Genomic DNA, 24,347 nt, shown 5'->3' with positions numbered 1-24,347 from the left:
CATAACTACGCAAAGTACCACTTCGGTTTCGAATCTGTACGAAACATAAGAAGGCACACAAGTGAAACACAATCGTGTGGTTCGCTCTGTTACTTATCAAATGTGTATGGTTCCTTCACGCAATCCTACGTTCCCTACTTTATGTGTTCAGTGTATGGAAGTCTTCAGAGAGAGCAAGAGAGCGAGCATCGGCTCGAAGAGAAGAGCGAGCTGCAAATTAAGTTCGCAGGTCACGTTGTCAAGGAGTTCGTTTGTTTGAGTTTCGCGCAGGCTAAGACCCAGAGGCAAACTAAGAGAGTCCCAGTGCGAGGAACGGGGCTGGTTACGGCACGTAAACCTTGGCGTCCCCAAGCGCGTAAACGTCCCCAAGCGCGTAGACGAACATTGTAATTCTCTTATTGCATGCTGCTCCTCTTCGTTCGTGGTCTATTTTCAGTGTACGTTTGGAAGCCGATTGGTAAACATCGCGATGCAATTTGCTGGTTTAGCGCGCGAATGTTTCGCTCGTTAAATGTCGTTGTGGAATTATTATACTTTGGTATTGATAGGTATTTTAAATCTTGCAAAAACTTGGCGGTCCGTGTCGATGTATGTTCAATGAATTGCAAAAATGCTCGGAAGTGAATCGCGGATGATCAGAGTTCAGCTATAAGTAAGTGGTGTAAGTGAGAGAATGAAAATGCGTGAACCGACGATATTGGTAGCGGCTATAAAACATACCTAAAAACATGTGCTGGCACCAAACTACTGATTTTATCTGCTGCTGCCATTTAACTGCCTATAGAGCTTGCAAGTTAAAAGTGTTTAACAAATGAAAAAAAAACAAACAATATGTGAAGTCACATTCATTGTTTAAATTGAATATTTACATCATTTTAATATCATAATTTGGAATCAGCTTTTCTCCGGCCCTTAAAACAGTGTACATTGTGACCCAACGAGAACAGAGAGACCGTATTGATGCCCAATCCGCGGATTGTATGATGCCCAAAGAGGTGCCCAATCCCAAAATATCAAGCAAATTTTCCATATATTTTTGCGTCCGTAGCACCTATTCGGCCGCAGCACAATCCGCGGATTGTCCCTCTCGATGGGCATCAATTTGGACGCTGTAGTGGGACAAATTGCGACCGGCGGAAACTATTTGGACGCTGTAGTGGGACAAATTGCGACCGGCGGACACTATTTGGACACTGTTTTAAAACCGGCTTGGAGCGTTTTTATTCTATTTTTAGATTTTATAGCCTGCTTGGATCGTTTTCACATTTTATGAAAATATTTTATAATAAATAACATATTTAATAATAAAACAAAACTACATGGGTTTTGTACTTTTGGAGCACATTTTTTAATATTGAATTTCATAATGGCTTTGGCTTCGAATGTTCTACGGCAGGCAGTTCTAGGGTCACGTACAATACACTGTTTTCGCTGTACACAACTATCTGCTTCTGTACATTTCACTTTCTGCTTGTTGATCTTGATGCAGGAAATCTTGACTCTTCCCTGGTCCTCGGCGCAACTCCTTGTCTGAAGGATTAATAGAGATATCCTGTCATCTTTACACGATCATAGACCCGGTACCTTTTAAACTGAAATGTTCAGAGATCAGATTAATTAATTTTCGAAACATAAATCTACTCCTAAACACAACAATACTTACCATTGCACATGCACTACACGAGCCAGGATAGTTTGCAATGCGCCTCTCAGTCATTTTAATCGCCAATGACTACGTGATGTAATTTTTCCACTTTCATTTACAACCGCGGCATTCAATCTCTCACTCTTTCTTACTCTAGCTTTCTCGTTCTCGCAAAGTGATATTTTTTGCGAGCTGGACATTTTGAGCCCGGCGGGAACTGTTTGGGCACTAAGGCCGAATAGTTCCCGATGGAACCTATTTGAGACACATATGAGGTGGACTTTTTGAGCCCGGCGGGAACTGTTTGGGCACTAAGGCCGAATAGTTCCCGATGGAACCTATTTGAGACACATATGAGGTGGACATTTTGAGCCCGGCGGGAACTGTTTGGGCACTAAGGCCGAATAGTTCCCGATGGAACCTATTTGAGACACATATGAGCTGGACATTTTGAGCCCGGCGGGAACTGTTTGGGCACAAAGGCCGAATAGTTCCCGATGGAAACTAAATGTCTATGTATTGCGGCTATTTAGTTTCCGCCGGTCTCAAGACGGCCGCTCGAGAGACCGCGCCGATTAAAATGTACCCTTGGGGATCATAGATAATGTCGGAGAACGTGGAGATAACGATTCCCCTCGTACAGAGAGAGACGAATCTGGTCTTCAAGAGCATCTCCTACAGCATCGGACAGCGAAAGAAAGAGAAGCAGCTGCTAAAGAACATATCCGGAAAATTTCGCTCCGGTCGTCTCACCGCCATTCTAGGACCATCGGGTGCCGGTAAAACGACGCTGTTGAATGTGCTCAGTGGCTTCAAGTGAGTTTAGAGTGGTGTGCGATAACCATCAGATTGTAGACGGCGTGGTTGATTTGATTCGGTTTCTTTTCCATTCATCAGAACCCAGGGTGTTAGTGGTAACATTGTGATCAACAATGAAGTCATTGATCGACATCGCTACCGTCAACTGGTCGCTTACACTGCTCAAGATGTGGCCCTGCTACCCAACATCACTCCTCGCGAAAACCTCCACTATGCAGCGGATTTGAAGCTTCCCAAGGAAATCGGCGAACAAAAGAAGATCACGACAGTCAACGATGTGATCGCGGTGCTAGGATTGCAAAAGTGTGCCGATACTCGAGCTCAGATGCTTTCGGGAGGCGAGAAAAAGCGTCTCTCGATCGGTATGGAGCTTGTTTCTAATCCGCAAATCATGTTCTTCGATGAACCGACAAGCGGACTCGATAGTGTAGCCTCCTATCAAGTGATATCGTACATGAAGGATCTAGCTCAACAGGGCAGATGTGTAGTGAGTGTCATTCATCAGCCTAGCTCCGAGCTGTTGGAGTTGTTCGACGATGTCTATGTTGTCGTTGATGGACGATGTCTGTACCAAGGATCTTTGGATAATTTGATAACGACATTTGCGGAAGCGGGTTTCCAATGTCCACCCTACTACAACCGCGCTGATTTTGGTAGGTACACTATCGTATAAACGACGATTGATTGTGATTACTTGACTTGCGTATACTTTTAGTGCTGAAAATTGCATCCAAATACGACCAACAGAATGTGGAGATTGAAGAGATGATAACCGCATCGGAGAAATTGATGTACACGGAAATGGATCACGGGAAGAGCCGAACCGCTACATCTAACGCGTTTCTGGCCGACGATGGTCACTTTTCTCAGTATCCCATCAGCTGGTGGGACCAGTTCAGCATTCTGACACGACGGACAACATTGGGAACGGTCCGTAATCCTGCACTGATGGGACTACGACTTTTCGGGCACATACTAATTGGGTTTACCATCGGATTTGTGTTCAGCAATGTGGGAGCCGATGCGTCAAAAGTGCTTTCAAACATTTCGTTCATGATTCTGGTTCTGATGTTCATCATCTTTGCCAACGCCATGACCGTGGTTCTTACTTGTAAGTAACATAACATGCTAAATCATAGAAAGCAGCGGCTAGTTAATCTTTCCCGCACTCTATTTCGATTCCCAGTCCCACTAGAAATGGTCGTCTTCATACGGGAGCACAAAAGCAACTACTACTCCGTCTCTGCGTACTATTTCTCGAAGCTTGTCGCTGATTTCCCGTGGATGATAACGGGCGTAACTGCGTACCTTCTGATAGTGTACTATCTAAGCGGCCAGCTGTTCCAAATCGATCGTATCATCATGTTCTGGGGGATTTGTGCACTCTTTGGTTGGTTATCCCAACTGTATGGCCTCATTGCCGGCTGCATTTTTTCTATCGAACTCAGTCCGGTGATAGTACCAGTCTCGATGCTTCCTGCACTGCTATTTTCTGGTTTCTTTATTCGATACAACGAGCTAACGGATGTTTTCAAACCACTACCGATGATCAGCTATTTCCGATACGGATTCGAAGGACTGGTACAGGCAACATACGGTCACAATCGAACGGAGCTCGATTGCGCGGAGATCTTTTGTTACTACCGGAAAACGAACAAGATACTGGATGAGTTGCACATGGTACCGGACCGGTATTGGACAGATGTACTAGGGTTGTCTATATGGATTGTGTTCCTGCATGTGGTGCTGTACTTTAGTTTGCGGTATAGAATACGTTTAAACCACTGAATAATACCGCGAAGTTGATCAACAGACTAAAGCAAATTCTAGATATCAGTTGATCATCATAGATGATATGAAAAACAACGGTGCAACATTTATTACAATGGATGGAAACTTTGCATAATACATACTATGTGGTGTAATCAATGAGGCGCCATGAAATAAAAAGAGGGAATGCATCTTATTGAGCAGTGCGGTGTCCGCCCAATAAACCTACGTTATGGGGAGAAAATCGGAAAAGCGTTCCTTATCCTCTTCGTCATACGGGTGATCATTTATGTGGTGTTTGTGGTAAGTTTGCGACGAATAAAATGAAGCCATGTGTTGCGTTCTAACGAACAACGTGTTGGGATGTTTGAATTGCTTGTGGTCACCAGATGATGCATCGATAAAGAGAGCTGTGTTGTGATGTTGCATACACTGAGGAACATTAGCGGTTTTTGTTTGGTTTGCAAGATGGTTTAATTTGATTGATTCTTAAATAAATAAGACTGATGTTGTTTAACATACAACCTTTCAATTGGTTCTGCAGGATGCACCTTTCAAGAATATTGTGTACAAATTAGGATTTATACAAGTGAAATAGCAAACAATACAGCGGGTTAAAAACCACCATGGGTGCACGAATTAAAGCATCTCGGCTTTTTAAAACCATTTTAGAAAACCCACGTTTTCCAACTGGATGGAAACCATCATAGCAGCCAAGCTACTACACCAATTCTTTTGACTTTTAAATTCCATGAAGATCGTTTAAAGCAAAATCGCCAAAATCATAATTCATTCCACTCTTAAAAATAAAAAAAAATCAATCACGTCACGTGTTCGGTTGGAGAGAGAGAGAGAGAGAGAGAAAGAGAGAGAAAGAGAGAGAGAAAGAGAGAGAGAGAGAGAGAGAAAGAGAGAGAGGAAGAGCATCGACTTAAAGCACAGCGCGACCTGCAATCAAAGTTCACAGGTCGGTTGGCCAAGGATTTCGATCGTTTGAGTCTCGCTCAGGCTAAGACTTGAAGACAAAGAACTGAGAAAGACTCGTTTCCAGTCGGGCTTGGAGCAGTTCGCTCAACATATGCACATGCAGTCGAACTGCATATACGCAGAGATGCATGCAGTGGTTACGACTTTATCATCCTTGAAATCCCCAAGCTTGCAGTCGAAATCTGCGATTATTATTATCTTATCGCCAGTGGCCTCTCTTCGCACTGCGTTTTTCTTCAGTACAGGTTTGCATGCAGTGGTGAATATCTCGCTGCACTTGTCGGTTAACCGCGCGAAAGTTTCAATCGTTTCAGTGTGATATTAGAAAAATTATAGTATAAAGTGCGTTAAACTTGGAAGTACTGTTTTAAACTGTTGAAACCAAATCTGTGACACCACGCTCATTGCCTAAGCTCAATGTATACCTAAATACCATACAAAATTTATAGATTATTTTTGTAAGTTAATTTCGGTTTAGCACTTCCCTGGCCCATAGGGAAGTTAACACAGTGTAAATTGTGATCATTGACAATGGCGGAGAACGTGGAGATAACGATTCCCCTCGTACAGAGAGAGACGAATCTGGTCTTCAAGAGCATCTCCTACAGCATCGGACAGCGAAAGAAAGAGAAGCAGCTGCTAAAGAACATATCCGGAAAATTTCGCTCCGGTCGTCTCACCGCCATTCTAGGACCATCGGGTGCCGGTAAAACGACGCTGTTGAATGTGCTCAGTGGCTTCAAGTGAGTGAAAATCAGTGTGCGATAAGCATCAGATTGTAGACGGTTGATTTGTTTCCGTTTTTTTCTCCATTCATCAGAACCCAGGGTGTTAGTGGTAACATTGTGATCAACAATGAAGTCATCGATCGACATCGCTACCGTCAACTGGTCGCTTACACTGCTCAAGATGTGGCCCTGCTACCCAACATCACTCCTCGCGAAAACCTCCACTATGCAGCGGATTTGAAGCTTCCCAAGGAAATCGGCGAACAAAAGAAGATCACGACAGTCAACGATGTGATCGCGGTGCTAGGATTGCAAAAGTGTGCCGATACTCGAGCTCAGATGCTTTCGGGAGGCGAGAAAAAGCGTCTCTCGATCGGTATGGAGCTTGTTTCTAATCCGCAAATCATGTTCTTCGATGAACCTACAAGCGGACTCGATAGTGTAGCCTCCTATCAAGTGATATCGTACATGAAGGATCTAGCTCAACAGGGCAGATGTGTTGTGAGTGTCATTCATCAGCCTAGCTCCGAGCTGTTGGAGTTGTTCGACGATGTCTATGTTGTCGTTGATGGACGATGTCTGTACCAAGGATCTTTGGATAATTTGATAACGACATTTGCGGAAGCGGGTTTCCAATGTCCACCCTACTACAACCGCGCTGATTTTGGTAGGTACACTATCATATAAACGACGATTCATTGTGATGATTTGACTTGCGTATACTTTTAGTGCTGAAAATTGCATCCAAATATGACCAGCAGAATGTGGAGATTGAAGAAATGATAACCGCATCGGAGAAATTGATGTACACGGAAATGGATCACGGGAAGAGCCAAATCGCTACATCTAACGCGTTTCTGGCCGACGATGGTCACTTTTCTCAGTATCCCATCAGCTGGTGGGACCAATTCAGCATTCTGACGCGTCGGACAACATTGGGAACGATCCGTAATCCTGCACTGATGAGATTACGACTTTTCGGACACATACTAATTGGATTTACCATCGGATTCGTGTTCAGTAACGTGGGAGACGACGCATCAAAGGTGCTTTCAAATATTTCGTTGCTGCTAGCGTTCCTAATGTTCATCATCTTTGCCAACGCAATGACTGTGATTCTTACTTGTAAGTGACGTAATATGCTAAATCATAGAAAAAAGCGGCTACATTATCTTACCCGCTTTCTATTTTTATTTCCAGTCCCACTGGAAATGACCGTCTTCGTACGAGAACACAAAAGCAACTACTACTCCGTCTCTGCGTACTATTTCTCAAAGCTCGTCGCTGATTTCCCGTGGATGATGTCGGGAATAACTGCGTTCCAGCTGATAGTATACTTCCTTAGCGGCCAACTGCTCGAAACCGATCGTATCATCATGTTCTGGGGGATTTGTGCACTCTTTGGTTGGTTATCTCAGGTTTACGGTCTGATCGCTGGCTGCCTTTTCCCTATCGAAGTCAGCCCATTCATAGTGCCTGCATCGATCATTCCCGCGTTGCTGTTTTCCGGTTTCTTCGTTCGCTATGACGAGCTGATGGACTTCTTCAAACCACTCACTCTGATCAGTTATTGTCGATATGGATTTGAAGGCTTGGTGCAGGCAACATACGGTCACAATCGGACGGAGCTCGGGTGCGCGGAGATCTTCTGCTACTACCGGAAAACGAACAAGATACTGGATGAGTTGCACATGGTACCGGACCGGTATTGGACAGATGTACTAGGGTTGTCTATCTGGATTGTGTTCCTGCATGTGGTGCTGTACTTTAGTTTGCGGTATAGAATACGTTTAAACCGCTGAATAATACCGCGAAGTTGATCAACAGACTAAAGCAATTCTAAATATTAGTTGATCATCATAGATGATATGAAACGGTGCAACATTTATTACAATGGATGAAAACTTTGCATAATACATACTATGTGGTGTAATCAATGGGGCGCCATGAAATAAAAAGAGGGAATGCATCTTATTGAGCAGTGCGGTGTCCGCCCAATAAACCTACGTTATGGGGAGAAAATCGGAAAAGCGTTCCTTATCCTCTTCGTCATACGGGTGATCATTTATGTGGTGTTTGTGGTAAGTTTGCGACGAATAAAATGAAGCCATGTGTTGCGTTCTAACGAACAACGTGTTGGGATGTTTGAATTGCTTGTGGTCACCAGATGATGCATCGATAAAGAGAGCTGTGTTGTGATGTTGCATACACTGAGGAACATTAGCGGTTTTTGTTTGGTTTGCAAGATGGTTTAAATTGATTGATTCTTAAATAAATAAGACTGATGTTGTTTAACATACAACCTTTCAATTGGTTCTGCAGGATGCACCTTTCAAGAATATTGTGTACAAATTAGGATTTATACGAGTGAAATAGCAAACAATACAGCGGGTTAAAAACCACCATGGGTGCACGAATTAAAGCATCTCGGCTTTTTAAAACCATTTTAGAAAACCCACGTTTTCCAACTGGATGGAAACCATCATAGCATCCAAGCTACTACACCAATTCTTTTGACTTTTAAATTTCATAAAGATCGTTTAAAGCAAAATCGCCAAAATCATAATTCATTCCACTCTTAAAAATTTTAAAAATTCAATACATCTTTCAAAACTGCTGCTTAACAAACCCATTTCCTAATGAAAGAATATCGTTCTAATGTGATCCAGGGTCATGTGTCCGCGGTCAGCGCAAAAAGTTGATACCCTTCAATTGCTGTAATGCGTGTGGGTTTTTATAATTTTTTAATCTTTATTCTCAATTAAATGAATGTGACATTGAAAGTTTCATAAAAAAGGCAGAAAATGAAGCGTTCTTGGCCACATTAGCACCCTCCTTAATTACCAAAATATGTCTTCTGGATGACTCAGCTGTTTAGTTTAGATTCGTTTTGTTTAAGTCATATTAAGCAGGTTTCTATGTGGCCATAACTACGCAAAGTACTACATTGGCATCGACTCTGCAGGATATACAAGAAGCCACATAAGCAGAGCAGCAGAGCTATTCTAAGCGACCAGTGGGTGGAAACCTTTAGATAAGGAAAGAAAGAGAAAGAGAGAGAGAGTGAGAGAGAGAGAGAGAGAGAGAGAGAGAGAGAGAGAGGGAGGGGAAGAGCATCGACTTAAAGCACAGCGCGATCTGCAATCAAAGTTCACAGGTCGGTTGGCCAAGGATTTCGTTCGTTTGAGTCCCGCTCAGGCTAAGACTTGAAGACAAAGAACTGAGAGAGACTCGTTTCCAGTCGGGCTTGGAGCAGTTCGCTCTACATATGCACAACAGCACAAGTTCGATGACACAACTGCATATACGCGGAGATGCATATAGTGATTACAACATTTTCGTCCTTGTCGTCCCTAAGCTGCAGTTGAAGTCTGCGATTGTTATTATCTTATCGCTAGTGATCTCTTTTCGCGCTGCGGTTTTCTTCAGTATAGTTTTGCAAGCCGAGTGGTGAATATCGCGCTGCACTTGTCGGTTAACCGCACGAAAGTTTCAATCGTTTCAGTGTGATATTAGAAAAATTATAGTATAAAGTGCGTTAAACTTGGAAGTACTGTTTTAAACTGTTGAAACCAAATCTGTGACACCACGCTCATTGCCTAAGCTCAATGTATACCTAAATACCATACAAAATTTATAGATTATTTTTGTAAGTTAATTTCGGTTTAGCACTTCCCTGGCCCATAGGGAAGTTAACACAGTGTAAATTGTGATCATTGACAATGGCGGAGAACGTGGAGATAACGATTCCCCTCGTACAGAGAGAGACGAATCTGGTCTTCAAGAGCATCTCCTACAGCATCGGACAGCGAAAGAAAGAGAAGCAGCTGCTAAAGAACATATCCGGAAAATTTCGCTCCGGTCGTCTCACCGCCATTCTAGGACCATCGGGTGCCGGTAAAACGACGCTGTTGAATGTGCTCAGTGGCTTCAAGTGAGTGAAAATCAGTGTGCGATAAGCATCAGATTGTAGACGGCGTGGTTGATTTTTTTCGGTTTCTTCTCCATTCATCAGAACCCAGGGTGTTAGTGGTAACATTGTGATCAACAATGAAGTCATCGATCGACATCGCTACCGTCAACTGGTCGCTTACACTGCTCAAGATGTGGCCCTGCTACCCAACATCACTCCTCGCGAAAGCCTCCACTATGCAGCGGATTTGAAGCTTCCCAAGGAAATCGGCAAACAAAAGAAGATCACGATAGTCAACGATGTGATCGCGGTGCTAGGATTGCAAAAGTGTGCCGATACTCGAGCTCAGATGCTTTCGGGAGGCGAGAAAAAGCGTCTCTCGATCGGTATGGAGCTTGTTTCTAATCCGCAAATCATGTTCTTCGATGAACCTACAAGCGGACTCGATAGTGTAGCCTCCTATCAAGTGATATCGTACATGAAGGATCTAGCTCAACAGGGCAGATGTGTTGTGAGTGTCATTCATCAGCCTAGCTCCGAGCTGTTGGAGTTGTTCGACGATGTCTATGTAGTCGTTGATGGACGATGTCTGTACCAAGGATCTTTGGATAATTTGATAACGACATTTGCGGAAGCGGGTTTCCAATGTCCACCCTACTACAACCGCGCTGATTTTGGTAGGTACACTATCATATAAACGACGATTGATTGTGATGATTTGACTTGCGTATACTTTTAGTGCTGAAAATTGCATCCAAATACGACCAACAGAATTTGGGTTTAAAAAAAATGATAACCGCATCAGAGAAATTGATGAAAGCGGAAATGATCCACGGTAAGAGTCGAACTCGTATGGATTTTTCCAACGTATGCTTGCTCATTTCTTACCTCATCCTCAATTTAATGGGCCAGATTATATTCCGAACAAGGGTGGCACTAATGCGTTTCTGGTCGAGGGTGGTCATGGTTCGCAGTATCCCATCAGCTGGTGGGACCAGTTCAGCATTCTGACGCGTCGGACAACATTGGGAACGATCCGTAATCCTGCACTGATGAGATTACGACTTTTCGGACACGTACTGTTTGGCTTTACCATCGGATTCGTGTTCCACAACGTGGGAGACGATGCATCAAAAGTGCTTTCGAATATTTCGTTGCTGATAGCGTTCATAATGTTCATCATCTTTGCCAACGCAATGACTGTGATTCTTACTTGTAAGTGACGTAGTATGCTAAATCATAGAATGCAGCGGCTACTTAACCTTATACGCATTCTATTTCTCTATCCAGTCCCACTGGAAATGACCGTCTTCGTACGAGAACACAAAAGCAACTACTACTCCGTCTCTGCGTACTATTTCTCAAAGCTCGTCGCTGATTTCCCGTGGATGATGTCGGGAATAACTGCGTTCCAGCTGATAGTATACTTCCTTACCGGCCAACTGCTCGAAACCGATCGTATCATCATGTTCTGGGGGATTTGTGCACTCTTTGGTTGGTTATCTCAGGTTTACGGTCTGATCGCTGGCTGTCTTTTCCCTATCGAAGTCAGCCCATTCATAGTGCCTGCATCGATCATTCCCGCGTTGCTGTTTTCCGGTTTCTTCGTTCGCTATAACGAGCTGATGGACTTCTTCAAACCACTCAATCTGATCAGTTATTGCCGATATGGATTTGAAGGCTTGGTGCAGGCAACGTACGGTCACAATCGGACGGAGCTCGGTTGCGCGGAGATCTTTTGTTACTACCGGAAAACGAGCAAAGTGCTAGAAGTGTTGCACATGGTGCCGGACCGGTATTGGATCGATGTGCTTGGGCTGTCAATCTGGATTGTGTTCCTGCATGTGGTGCTGTACATCAGTTTGCAGTTCAGGCTTCGCTGGACCCGCTGAATCTCAAAGCATGTCTGCAGACAACAGCTCATAACAGATATCGCCACATTATTAGGATAACTTATAACTTTTAAACATACGGCTCGTTGGTTCTTATAGGTGTGTAGGAAAAGAAACTTTTAACATTGCATGATACATGACTATACGGTGTAATGAATGGGTGAATATGAAATAAAAAAGGAAGTGCATCATATACTGCAGTTCACTATCCGTTCAATAAACTTGGGGTCAAAATCGATTCGAACGGTTATGGGAGGACATCAGGAATCATTTACATGGGGTTTGTGGTGTGCTTACGACGAATAAAATGAAGCCGTGCATGGCGCGTTCTAACGAACAACGTGTTGGGATGTTTGAATTGTTTGTTTCCCATTAGCACCACCAGATGATGCTCACATCGATAAAGAGGGAACATTATGTTGTGATGTTGCATACACTAAGGCACAATTAAAACTTCTGTGCAAGAAGCAGGAAAGCAAAAGATATGAAAAAAATCATTTATGATGTTTCGAGATTTCTTTTAACTTAAATTGAACACTTGAAAGCAAAAGCATGAAAAAGTCAAATGATAAATGAAAACCAGCCCAATGTGAGTTCGTATGTTGATTTCCTTTTGCACCAAATTTATCAAGTCGTGTCTTTGACGCTCATCGCTGGAACAATTCGCTTTGAACGTAAAACGTGAGTCGGATAGCTTTCTCTTTACGTTGCCATGGAGATGAAACCACGTAACACGCTGCACTTCACTTGGAACGGGGTTAGTAGGGATTTTGCCGAGGGCTCAACGATCGCGGTCAACGATCGGTTCGGGGCTGAACGCAACACACCTCCAAAAAGATGCTCTCTTCGCCGGCCAAACACTTTCTTTCGTTCTCTTTTTCTCTCTTTCTCTCTTTTACTGTTGACATCGCATTTGTTTGTAAACGAATTTTAACGAAGCTTAATTGAACGAGGACTGCTGGACTGCCATGCGTTTGCACTACCATATCTGTAACCCTATCTCCGAGTATACTGTCGTCTACACGGGAACGGAAAGAAGCTCATGCTCCGGCCGGATCATACACACATGCCGTGGTTTATTCACGAACTAGCCGCGGAGATTGGCGGACGGAATCGACACTCGCCGATTCGAACGAAACCGAGCAAAACAGTTCTTATCGCAGCAACTGATTGCGCGCCTGGTTGTGGTAGTGTGTGGCCAACAGATGTGACCAGCAACTCGCGGTGGCCTTAGCCCTGTGCCAAGTAGCTCCGGTTGGTGTTAAATCCGGCTAGCGTCTATCATTCGAAGGCAGTCGTAATACATCACAACCAGCAAACACCCTTAGGTAAGATAGTCCGTGTCCACTCCAGAACGAAGTGCTGCTCTACCATTCTGTTGTGAGACGTGAGCTGTGTACCAGATGTTCCACCAAATGTGACCAAGCGGATTGATTGCTATAGTGATTCGCCACTACAACGTACACACGTCTGCTGGCCAATTAGTTAAGACCTTCTGCATGACCTGCGAGTGTGATCGGTATCGTTATATCTTCTGGAGCAAGAAAGTGTTGTCACCGCGTAGTGCGAAGTAATTGCGTTGTTGATTGAATCTAATATCGATCAGGGCCGGATTGATCAGCCCACGGTATTTACAGTGACTGTACTTCGGCATGATCAGTGCGTGATGCGGCGTTTGTGGCTTGTGCTGCTCATGCCGGTCTACGTGAAGATCAGTATAGAAGGCCGAAGGTCCGGGATAAGCGCCGAACCTTGGCACTGTCCATTATCAGTCAGTGAGCACGATTACCGCATCCGACCTATGGAATCTATTTTTGAGAATATTTTTTTGGCCCAACATTCTTACACACACGAGGATTATATTAAGCCTCATATTTGCACAATAGCCCAAAACAGGCGGTGATTGTGAAGAGGAATCTAACGGACACAGATAGGCTGGGATGATAAGTGTAGAACCTACAATCGGTGGTTTCCGTGTTTCAATGTTATCGGCCGGCCGGGCCCAGCCGGTGGCTTGTGATAAGAGCTAATAATGCACTCAGCCGAAGCGAAAACCCTTTGGCTAGGGTGACCAGATTCATTGTGAACGATTGTAATTGCTAAAATGACCTTAATGATCGATATTACCTTTCAGCTCGTGATCGTGATCACTGCATCATGGGAACCGACACGGCGATAGCGATCGAGCCAAGTAAAATATTGCCAATCACGCCTACGACGCTGTCCTTTGAGGATATCTCATTTCAAGTGCGATCGGAAGATGGTAAGGAGAAGCACTTGCTCCATGGAATATCGGGAACGTTCCGCTCCGGCCGTCTAACGGGTATTCTGGGACCCTCTGGAGCGGGCAAATCTTCGCTGCTCAATATACTGAGTGGCTTTAAGTAAGTTTTGAACTGTCGCAGTTAATGCTATCCATGCTCGAATCATAATTTATGGTACAATCCGCAGAACGAACAACGTAACTGGCCGAATACTGGTAGATGGAACACCAATCAATCGGAGAAAATATCGTCGGGAGGTGTCTTACACGCCACAGGATGTGAGTCTGCTCGGAAATCTCACGGTGACCGAGAGTCTAGAATTTGCCGCCGATCTGAAGCTACCACGGAAGGTTACGAAGCCACAACAGTCCACAATGATCGTGGACGTACTGCAGCTACTTGGGCTGTCCAAATGTGCCCAGAATCCGGTAGCTAATCTGTCCGGTGGTGAAAAGAAGCGTCTCTCAATCGGGTTGGAGCTGATTTCCAACCCAAAGGTCATGTTTTTCGATGAGCCCACCAGTGGTCTCGATATCATCGCCGCCATGCAGGTTGTGGCGCATCTAAAGGATCTGGCGGCTAGCGGGCGCTGCGTGGTTTGCGTTATCCATCAACCTAGCTCGAGCATTCTGCAGATGTTCGACGATCTGCTCGTTCTGTCCGAGGGTCACTGTCTCTACCAGGGTGCACTAGACGAGTTGGTCGATACGTTCAAGGCGTGTGGATTCGAATGTCCCAACTACTACAATCGTGCCGATTTTGCACTGGAGATTGCAAGCCTAAAGCACGAAGGCAATCTACTGCAGCTACGAGAACGAGCCAAACGACAACTGAGCACACCGGTGCTTGCGATGGAAAAGGAAGCCGTCCCGAACGAGACATTGAATTGTAAAGAAAAGGAAGCAATGCTGGTGAAGCGGGTTGATCATGGTGTGCCGGAAACGGAAGCGTTACCCGATCGACAGTATCCATCCTCGGAGTGGTCACAGTTTGTGACACTAACACGCCGTACCATGCTCTGTACCTTTCGCGATATGCAGCTCACGAAGATGCGCCTATTTGCTCACCTGTTTGTCGGTATCCTGATAGCGATCGTGTTCTATGACGTGGGTAACGATGGCTCCAAGGTGTTCAGCAATGCGTCCTGTCTGTTTTTCTTCCTCATATTTGTCTTCTTTGCCAACGCGATGCCACTCGTCATGACATGTAAGGCTACAGCAGTCTATCACAGCTTTCAGTCAGTTCGGCTCATTGTATCCCTCATTTTTAGTTCCACTAGAAACATCCGTCTTCCTGCGCGAAAGAATGAACAACTGGTACTCACTAAGGGCGTACTACTTTTCCAAGCTTGTGGCAGACTTTCCATTTTTGGTAAAGTACTTTAGACGGTTTATGCTGCCACATATTCTAATCTAACTTGTTTACGTTCCCCTCTTTGGCAGATCTTGGGACCAACGGTATTTCTAGCTACAGCGTACTACCTGACGGCTCAACCGATGGAGTGTGATCGTATCTTGATGCTATGGAGCATCTGTATCTTTACCAGCTGGATCGCCCAGATGTCCGGCATGCTGGCCGGCAGTGCCCTACCGATCGAGCTGGGCGTCTTCTGCGTACCCTGCTCCGTCATTCCAATGCTGGTCTTTTGTGGCTTTTTCGTGCGGTTCAGCCAGATGTTCGACTTTCTCAAACCGTTTACGTACTTCGCTTACTTCCGGTACAGCTTCGAGGGTTCGATGCAGGCGATCTACGGTTTCGATCGCGAAAATTTGCCCTGCACGGGCGATTTCTGTTACTTCAGCAAAGTGGCCAAGTTGTTGGAGAACTTCGACATACTGGAGAACACGTTCGTGATGGATGTGTGTGGGCTGCTGGTCTGGATACTTGTTCTCCATGTGGCGCTCTACATGAGTCTTGTGTGGCGAATGAAGCGGACGCGATGATTGCCTTCCACAGTGTGACCGTGTGTGGGTCAAACCAGGCAGGCAGTAGCACTGCGTATTAATATGCATTTGCATTTTATGACAGCGGACTCGCGGGTAATCGAGGCACTGATGGTTTTTATATACTTTAAATAATTTACAAATATTGAATCATACCTAGCTAGGTTACACAAAATAAATGCAAAATACGTTTCAATGTGTTTTAAAATTCAGTACTAGTGTGTCATTGACCAGTTAAGATGTCATCCCCTCAATAGGACTATTTGCTATCGGTAAACAGCAGTGCGCTGCAGATCACTATTTGTCTATTCGTATGTTTGCTCCATCATCATCATCCATGTGGTCACCATTTCACGAGCTGTTCAGCCACATAATCCATCTTTTTGTGTCCCATCACCGAATAGTTCAATGTTGAGTTGTTCTATGAGAGGATTTCTAGAAATGGTCCCCTCCAAACCGCTTACGAGATCGGATTTCATCGCTCAGAGCGATCGCGCTGTTCCGAAAACAAAGCGAACAAAAGACGGTCGAGCCCCTTTCCTCGGATGACAACCGAAAATGAGATAAGTGATCAGCGGTTTGGATGAATCACACGACGGCGCGATGCTGCTGCTGCGCCTGCTGATCGACCACGTGCAAACCACAAAAGGGCGTGTGAGTGTGCGATCGAGCGATCGTATGTGGATGTATGTAAGTGCGAGTTCTTAAACCGAGTGTCTAGTTACAGAACTTGGAGCTCGAGAATGAAAAATGAAAACAAACCTACACATACATGGACACAGGGGGCGCGAGCGATGGGGCGCATTCGATCTGAGCCGCGGCTGCCGATCCACGCGGCTCCATTGTCTCGTGTGCGGTGCGCCGTCGAGAGCCGTAGCTCTCTCAGCGCAGCGGACGTAAAACATGCGTGAGAGAGTCAGTCATTCAGCAGGAGAAAAATGTGCCGGCAGGCGTATCCGGGGAGAAGACCGGGACACTCCGAAACCAACTCTACCACCGAAACGCGTGATTATGCTCAGCGTCGCGATCGAACCGGGGGAACCGGGTCTGGAAGTCGCGAGTCGCCGTCCGACGATCTCTCAGCGTTGCGATCGCGCATTAATATCCCGAGTGTTGTAGAAGTGAGTCGTGTGCAGTTGGTCCGGCGCGGGCGTAGTTCACACCACATCACGGACCGGATCGATCGGATACGGAAGGAGAAAAAGGTTAACATTTGCATACAGCCGGGTGGTGATGGGGTGCTGATGGCCTCGACCACTCCAACCGTCAGTATCTGCACGGTGGGTGGGAACGGTGAGATCAGGTTTTTCGGATGCCGCGATTCGATCAAGAATGTGTCTGTGCCTGTGTATGTATGTGTGACGGTGTGCGTGCGTGTGCGATCGAGCGCGCACGTTGACCCGTGAAACTTCGACTCACAGCCGCGTTGACAGTGGCGAGAGCTGGAGGAAGACACGAGGATGAAGTGAATTGATCTTCGTTAACAGCAGGTCAACCGCACGCGGTTCTCCATTTCGGTTTACCAGCACCAGCCTTTGGGGACTGGCCGGAAACAGGGCCCAAAATACAGAAACTTCTGGGTCCCCATTCACAGCCATCCGCGATCATGGCGATAATGGATTATCTGGATTCAAACAGAGAAGGAACAAAAATGCGTGTTGCATACGAAATGAGAAGCGACACAGAGGGTGTGCGTTGTTGGTGAGCGCCTCTAATGCTCTCGGCCGATAATTGGGCACCAGATGGTATGTCCGTCTTATGACGTCATACTTGGAGGGGGCGAGAATTCAATTAAAAGAGAGCCCACTTCAGTGATTGAGAGAATGTCCAGAGCGAGAGAGAAAGAGCGCATGCGATCGCTGGGTCAGGTGAATTTCGGGTTGGCCGGCGAACGATCGATGACGTCAGCATGTCTGTGCGTGCCGCTAGTGCCATCCCGAGTGTTTACAAACATTGTCTGTACCTTCGCGTGCGCGACTTTTTATGGAAGCTGTTTATGTAATGCACCAGCCTCTCCATAGCGCAGGGCGGCCGGACTGTATCGTTTTATCGAGGGAGGAATCCACCAAGCCAAGGAATGTGCTCGTTTGTTTATTTACCTTTGCCTCTTCGCTTTCTCCTCTCCACAGCATCCGGAACGACGATGAGCTTGGAAGAGACGGTTGAGGTGGTGATACCGCTCGTGAAGAGCATAACTAACCTGACCTTCCGGAACCTGTCCTTCAGCGTACCGCAAAGACCGAACGATCCGGGATCGGGTGGGGAGGATCGAAAGCATCTGCTGCGTAACATTTCCGGAACACTTAAATCGGGAAGACTGACAGCAATTCTAGGACCCTCGGGAGCCGGCAAATCCACGTTACTCAACATTCTCAGTGGGTTTCGGTAAGGACGGGAAGCACGTTACTCTTCGTACTACGCGACTCCTGATAACAGTTATTTTCTGCTTTCGTTACAGAACACAAGGCGTTAGCGGAAAGATTCTTATCAACAATGAGCTGGTCGATTGCCACAAATATCGGCAACTAGTCGCCTATATGGCCCAAGATGTTCCGCTGCTGGGGAACCTTACTGTTCGCGAAACGCTGCACTACGTGGCCGATCTGCGGCTATCGAAGAACGTGTCCTACATTCATAAGACGAAAATCGTGAACGATATCGTGACGTTGCTCGGGCTGGAAAAATGCTCGCACAGTTTGGCCCGGGTGCTGTCCGGAGGGGAGCGGAAACGGTTATCGATCGGTCTCGAGCTGGTTTCTAATCCGAAGATTATGTTCTTCGATGAACCGACGAGTGGACTGGATAGTGTGGCCTCGTATCAGGTGATCGCGTACATGCGTGATCTCGCTCGACAAGGCCGATGTGTGGCCAGCGTTATCCATCAACCAAGCTCCGAGCTGCTGGAGCTGTTCGACGATGTGTACGTGGTAGCGGATGGCCGTTGCATGTTCCAAGGCTCGCTGGATGAACTAATACCGACGCTAGAGGAGGTAGGATTCACCTGTCCACCATACTACAATCGAGCCGATTTCGGTAAGCTGCCTGTGCCACCGATATGATGTCACAAACCGATCGTGAATTTCGTCTCCTGTTATGCTTACAGTGCTCAAGATTGCCTCGCAACGCCATGGTGATGTGGATAGTGTGGAAAAACTGATCGCAAGGGCTGACACCGCAATCAATGGGTTCCTGGAACACGGTAACGTAGCAACGAGTGCAATGAAACAATAACGAAGCTAATAATCACTTTAAATCGCTTATAGACGCAACAAACGGAGAAGACACCGCATCTGTTCTGGCGACGAGCAGAAGAACCAGTGCCCAATACCCCATCTGCTGGTGGCGTCAGTTTGTCGTGTTAACCCGACGGACAATGCTCGGAACGGTACGGAACATCACCCTCACACGCTTTCGCCTGCTTGGGCATCTCCTGTTCGGTCTCACGATCGGGAGCGTGTTCTACGATGTAGGGGATGATGCTACCAAAGTGCTTTCGAACGTGTCCTGCCTGATACTGTTTCTCATGTTCATCGTGTTTTCTAACGCAATGACGGTGGTGCTAACATGTAAGCCAATCACAGTCCCACTTCTCTCGAAAGCTCATAAATTAATCACTATCAATTGTGGGTCCATTTGGGTCTTTTATAGTTCCTCTCGAAATGGCAGTGTTTGTGAGGGAGCACAAGAGCAACTACTATCCGGTGTCGGCGTACTACTGGTCGAAGATCATCGCCGACTTCCCACCGATGCTGCTCGGAGTCACCTGCTTCCAGCTGATCGTATACTACCTCACCGGTCAGCCGAACGAAACGCATCGAGTCACGATGTTCTGGGGTGTGTGCGCACTGTTCGGTTGGTTGGCCCAAATGTACGGCATGGTCGCCGGCAGCATCTTTCCCATCGATGTGAGCCCGTTCGTGGTGCCAGCATCCATCATTCCCGCCGTCCTGTTTTCCGGTTTCTTCATTCGCTACAAAGAGCTACTGGCCGCATATCGGCCACTTACGTATGTGAGTTACTTTCGATACGGTTTCGAAGGACTTGCACAAGCCTCGTACGGTTTCAACCGGACTGAGCTGGCCTGTGGCGAAATGTTCTGCTACTATCGCAAAACGGCGAAGATCATGGAGATGCTACAGATGGAACGGGATCGTTACTGGTACGATGTGGCTGGTCTAGCCGTTTGGATTTCGGTGCTCCATGTGCTGCTTTATGTTAGCCTCCGACTGCGGCTGCGGTGGAATCGCTAAAACTCTCTCAAGATCTCAAGACGACGGAACTATATAAAACCTTCAACCAATTAACAGTTAGCGGGATGGCTTCATGATGAAGGTAAAAATAGCGCCTAGTCTTGATGGAATGAGACACAAATGTTGCCGTTCGAATAGGTGAAGCTTTTCTGCTTTTTACTACCACGAGCACTTAGTTACATTTGTTACATTACCACTTTGTGCGTAAATCATAAAAGTACAGTTAGATATGGCCGTCAAGTTGTGTAATAAAGCAAATCTCATCAAAATGACTCGGCAGTTTCGATTCGATGTTCTGTACGTTCGCTATTCCAAAGAACCTTGAAAGAACAAACAGCATCGCTATTATTCGAAGAACAGCATGGAAATATAGTTTTTTCACACATCAAAGCCAAAATAGCCTTGACGTCGACCACTATTTGCCGAACTGATTGTCGCTATCTTATCTCCATGAATTCGTTGGCTCAGCATTCGCGGCATGTTATACATCAGTATACGTTTGGAACTCGAGCGGCAAACATCTCACTGTAATTCGTTAGTTAAGTGCAACCGATCAACCGCATTTGCAACGTTAGTTGTCGTCAATTGTAGACCATTTTAATTTTCTATCATACATGGCATGTTGTAACAGTACCAATGTAATTAATCAGCAAACTTGATAACAGATTAATTACACAATAAAATTGCTAGGTTCTTCATCCCGCAAAACTCTCTAGCGGACAGTGTAATGTTTGTTCAGGAAGTCCGTTATGTACTGCTATGAAATCCGGAAGTAAGTCGCAGATGCTGGAGGTGCAGCTATAAGTGGCGTGAAATGCGTGAATCACCGTTATTGCCGGCAGCTATGGAACACGTTAGAAGACACGCGCTTACGCCAATGTTCTAATAGTACACATTGGCATGCCAGTGGGGTGTTGTGGCTGCTGCTAGTAGAACCGGTTCTTACAGCATCATCCAGCACTGTAGTTGAACCGGCGCAATTTATCTCACAAGTGAAGGCGTAAGGTATGGACACCTAGACAACTCCGACATAGACATATCGGATGGTCTAGCCGCTTTGCAAAGCGTTGGAAAAAGCCAGTATGTTAAACACAGACCAGTACAATGACGTCAAAGTACGGAGATCGAAGAGAGGGGATTAAGGCATAGATTCAGACGCTCAGTAGCACAATGATTAAAGTGAATATTCTAGAAAATTGATGGTAAAGTGAAAAGATGAATGCGTGACGGTATAGTGATCGCGCAGGTCTGCTATCGTTCTGAGACCAACAACAAGCGAACGGCGAGTCCAGTGTGATCAGTACGTACTCGGCTGCAGCCTGGACTAGAAGTTAGTGTCTGTTACTGCTGCCGCTGCTACTGTTTCAGCTACACCTTGAAGTTGTTAGGGTGTATAGTGTTGCAAATAGCTAAGATCAATATCGGCAATAGCAAGCTAACAAGCGCCCCGACGCCATTCCATCACTTGAATAGAATACATACATTCTAGTGTGAAAGCAAAGTGAATAGACCACAATACACCCGCGCAGTGCATTTGAGATCACAACCGCTATCTAAATTGCATGTATACATTGTTTTAGTATCTTAATTTTGGGTTCAACACTTCCCTGGCGCAGTACGCTGCCAATTGCGATAATGTCGGACAGCGTTGAGATAACCATTCCACTCGTGCAACATGGGACGAATCTTGTCTTCCAGAACATCTGCTACCGAATCGGACAGCGAAAGAAAGAGAAGCAGCTGCTAAAGAACATATCTGGAAAATTTCGCTCCGGTCGTCTCACCGCCATTCTAGGACCATCGGGTGCCGGTAAAACGACGCTGTTGAATGTGCTCAGTGGCTTCAAGTGAGTTTAGAGTGGTGTGCGATAACCATCAGATTGTAGACGGCATGGTTGATTTGTTTCGGTTTCTTCTCCATTCATCAGAACCCAGGGTGTTAGTGGTAACATTGGAATCAACAATGAAGTCATCGATCGACATCGCTACCGTCAACTGGTCGCTTACACTGCTCAAGATGTGGCCCTGCTACCCAACATCACTCCTCGCGAAAGCCTCCACTATGCAGCGGATTTGAAGCTTCCCAAGGACATCGGCGAACAAAAGAAGATCACGATAGTCGACGATGTGATCGCGGTGCTAGGATTGCAAAAGTGTGCCGATACTCGAGCTCAGATGCTTTCGGGAGGCGAGAAAAAGCGTCTCTCGATCGGTATGGAGCTTGTTTCTAATCCGCAAATCATGTTCTTCGATGAACCCACAAGCGGACTAGATAGTGTAGCCTCCTATCAAGTGATATCGTACATGAAGGATCTAGCTCAGCAGGGCAGATGTGTTGTGAGTGTCATTCATCAGCCTAGCTCCGAGCTGTTGGAGTTGTTCGACGATGTCTATGTTGTCGTTGATGGACGATGTCTGTACCAAGGATCTTTGGATAATTTGATAACGACATTTGCGGAAGCGGGTTTCCAATGTCCACCCTACTACAACCGCGCTGATTTTGGTAGGTGTACTATCGCATAATTGATAGTACGTTTGATTGTGATGATTTGACTTGCGTATACTTTTAGTGCTGAAAATTGCATCCAAATACGACCAGCAGAATGTGGATTTTAAAAAGATGATAACCGCATCAGAGAAATTGATGAACGCGGAAATGATCCACGGTAAGGGTCGAACTCCTATGGATTTTTCCAACGTATGCTTGCTCATTTCTTACCTCATCCTCAATTTAATGGGCCAGGTTATATTCCGAACAAGGGTGGCAATAACGCGTTTCTGGTCGAGGGTGGTCATGGTTCGCAGTATCCCATCAGCTGGTGGGACCAGTTCAGCATTCTGACGCGTCGGACAACATTGGGAACGATTCGTAATCCTGCACTGATGGGATTACGACTTTTCGGACACGTACTGTTTGGCTTTACTATCGGATTCGTGTTCAGTAACGTGGGAGACGACGCATCAAAAGTGCTTTCGAATATTTCGTTGCTGATAGCGTTCCTAATGTTCATCATCTTTGCCAACGCAATGACTGTGATTCTTACCTGTATGTTAGAAAAGATGCCAAATGTTAGTTATAATTTTAAATGAACAAATATTCAATCTTCGCCGCACTCTATTTCAATTTTCAGTTCCCATGGAAATGGCCGTTTTCGTACGAGAACACAAAAGCAACTACTACTCCGTCTCTGCGTACTACTTCTCAAAGCTCGTCGCTGATTTCCCGTGGATGATATCAGGCGTAACTGCGTTCCAGCTGCTAATGTACTACCTGAGCGGTCAGCTGCTCGAAACCGATCGTATCATCATGTTCTGGGGGATTTGTGCACTCTTTGGTTGGTTATCTCAGGTTTACGGTCTGATCGCTGGCTGTCTTTTCCCTATCGAAGTCAGCCCATTCATAGTGCCTGCATCGATCATTCCCGCGTTGCTGTTTTCCGGCTTTTTCATTCGATACAACGAGCTGATGGACTTCTTCAAACCCCTCACTCTGATCAGCTATTTCCGATACGGATTCGAAGGCTTGGTACAGGCAACATACGGTCACAATCGGACGGAACTCGGTTGCGCGGAGATCTTTTGTTACTACCGGAAGACGAGTAAGGTACTAGAAGCGTTGCACATGGTGCCGGACCGGTACTGGACCGATGTGCTTGGGTTGTCTATCTGGATTGTGTTCCTGCATGTAGTCCTGTACATCAGTCTACGGTTCAGACTTCGCTGGAACCGCTGAACGATACATCGCAACGGGTCCACAAATTAGCTACTTAGCATTAATCATCGCGTCGCTGCTATGAGAAAAAGGCTAAAAGAATATTCCATATTCATTGTACATTCATCGATTCCGTCAGGCTGTACGATGCTGACATGACATCGGGGGAGAGACAAGAGCTGACACAGAAATTATTTGTACAAATGTAACACGGCAGCGAGTTGTACATGTTGACTGTATCAATGAATAATCAGCCCAGAATCCCCTCCAGGCGGTTGCGTGAGAATCACGTTTCGCAACATTTGTTGGAATAATTTTCTACTTTACGTATCCTATGGATGGTTAGTGGATTAATCTAGTGTAAACGAATGGTAGAGGGTCACAGAAATAAACACCAGAAACACCGCAGCGTACAGTGAAATGA

General features: G+C 45.8%; 4 protein-coding genes and 1 long non-coding RNA gene across 16 annotated transcripts; 4 read left to right on the top strand and 1 right to left on the bottom strand.

Annotated features, from left to right (window-relative positions):
- The first annotated feature begins 450 nt into the window (after nt 1–450).
- LOC125950100 (ATP-binding cassette sub-family G member 1-like) lies at nt 451–4,793 on the top strand. The gene is made up of 5 exons (XM_049677759.1): nt 451–652; nt 2,247–2,461; nt 2,543–3,117; nt 3,180–3,575; nt 3,651–4,793. Exons 2-5 carry the CDS (start codon nt 2,250–2,252, stop codon nt 4,250–4,252), a joined length of 1,785 nt encoding a protein of 594 aa, XP_049533716.1. The 5' UTR covers nt 451–652; nt 2,247–2,249; the 3' UTR covers nt 4,253–4,793.
- On the bottom strand, nt 1,325–1,781 carry LOC125950129 (uncharacterized). The gene is made up of 2 exons (XR_007468703.1): nt 1,664–1,781; nt 1,325–1,592 (listed from the first exon to the last, which is right to left on the bottom strand). It is a non-coding gene; the product is annotated as an uncharacterized LOC125950129 (long non-coding RNA).
- Nucleotides 4,794–5,160: 367 nt separating the features above from the next.
- On the top strand, nt 5,161–24,336 carry LOC125950099 (ATP-binding cassette sub-family G member 1-like). 5 transcript variants are annotated; one of them, XM_049677754.1, is made up of 6 exons: nt 21,520–21,712; nt 21,792–22,058; nt 22,140–22,714; nt 22,782–22,877; nt 22,955–23,257; nt 23,343–24,336. In XM_049677754.1, the coding sequence occupies exons 2-6, from the start codon at nt 21,847–21,849 to the stop codon at nt 23,942–23,944; spliced, it is 1,788 nt and encodes a 595-aa protein (XP_049533711.1). In that variant the 5' UTR covers nt 21,520–21,712; nt 21,792–21,846; the 3' UTR covers nt 23,945–24,336. The 5 variants fall into 5 exon arrangements, with proteins under 5 accessions (XP_049533715.1, XP_049533713.1, XP_049533714.1 ...); XM_049677756.1 differs by lacking the exons at nt 21,520–21,712; nt 21,792–22,058 and adding an exon at nt 5,461–5,964; XM_049677757.1 differs by lacking the exons at nt 21,520–21,712; nt 21,792–22,058; nt 22,140–22,714; ... (1 more) ...; nt 22,955–23,257; nt 23,343–24,336 and adding exons at nt 9,314–9,883; nt 9,965–10,539; nt 10,602–10,697; nt 10,775–11,077; nt 11,153–11,773.
- On the top strand, nt 12,940–16,126 carry LOC125950093 (ATP-binding cassette sub-family G member 4-like). Of its 5 annotated transcripts, none has more exons than XM_049677745.1 (5): nt 12,940–13,082; nt 13,889–14,138; nt 14,206–15,224; nt 15,289–15,389; nt 15,461–16,126. In XM_049677745.1, the coding sequence occupies exons 2-5, from the start codon at nt 13,912–13,914 to the stop codon at nt 15,959–15,961; spliced, it is 1,848 nt and encodes a 615-aa protein (XP_049533702.1). In that variant the 5' UTR covers nt 12,940–13,082; nt 13,889–13,911; the 3' UTR covers nt 15,962–16,126. The 5 variants fall into 5 exon arrangements, with proteins under 5 accessions (XP_049533702.1, XP_049533703.1, XP_049533704.1 ...); XM_049677746.1 differs by lacking the exon at nt 12,940–13,082 and adding an exon at nt 13,120–13,273; XM_049677747.1 differs by lacking the exon at nt 12,940–13,082 and adding an exon at nt 13,134–13,238.
- On the top strand, nt 16,885–20,470 carry LOC125950088 (ATP-binding cassette sub-family G member 1-like). Of its 4 annotated transcripts, none has more exons than XM_049677724.1 (6): nt 16,885–17,254; nt 18,091–18,346; nt 18,420–18,994; nt 19,065–19,160; nt 19,225–19,527; nt 19,610–20,470. In XM_049677724.1, the coding sequence occupies exons 1-6, from the start codon at nt 16,900–16,902 to the stop codon at nt 20,209–20,211; spliced, it is 2,187 nt and encodes a 728-aa protein (XP_049533681.1). In that variant the 5' UTR covers nt 16,885–16,899; the 3' UTR covers nt 20,212–20,470. The 4 variants fall into 4 exon arrangements, with proteins under 4 accessions (XP_049533681.1, XP_049533684.1, XP_049533682.1 ...); XM_049677727.1 differs by having other exon boundaries at nt 17,048–17,082; XM_049677725.1 differs by having other exon boundaries at nt 17,055–17,166.
- Nucleotides 24,337–24,347: the final 11 nt, after the last annotated feature.

The sequence above is a fragment of the Anopheles darlingi genome, chromosome 2 (genome assembly GCF_943734745.1).
Source record: "Anopheles darlingi chromosome 2, idAnoDarlMG_H_01, whole genome shotgun sequence".
NCBI lineage: Eukaryota > Metazoa > Arthropoda > Insecta > Diptera > Culicidae > Anopheles > Anopheles darlingi.
This window is presented reverse-complemented; position numbering and strand designations above follow the sequence as displayed.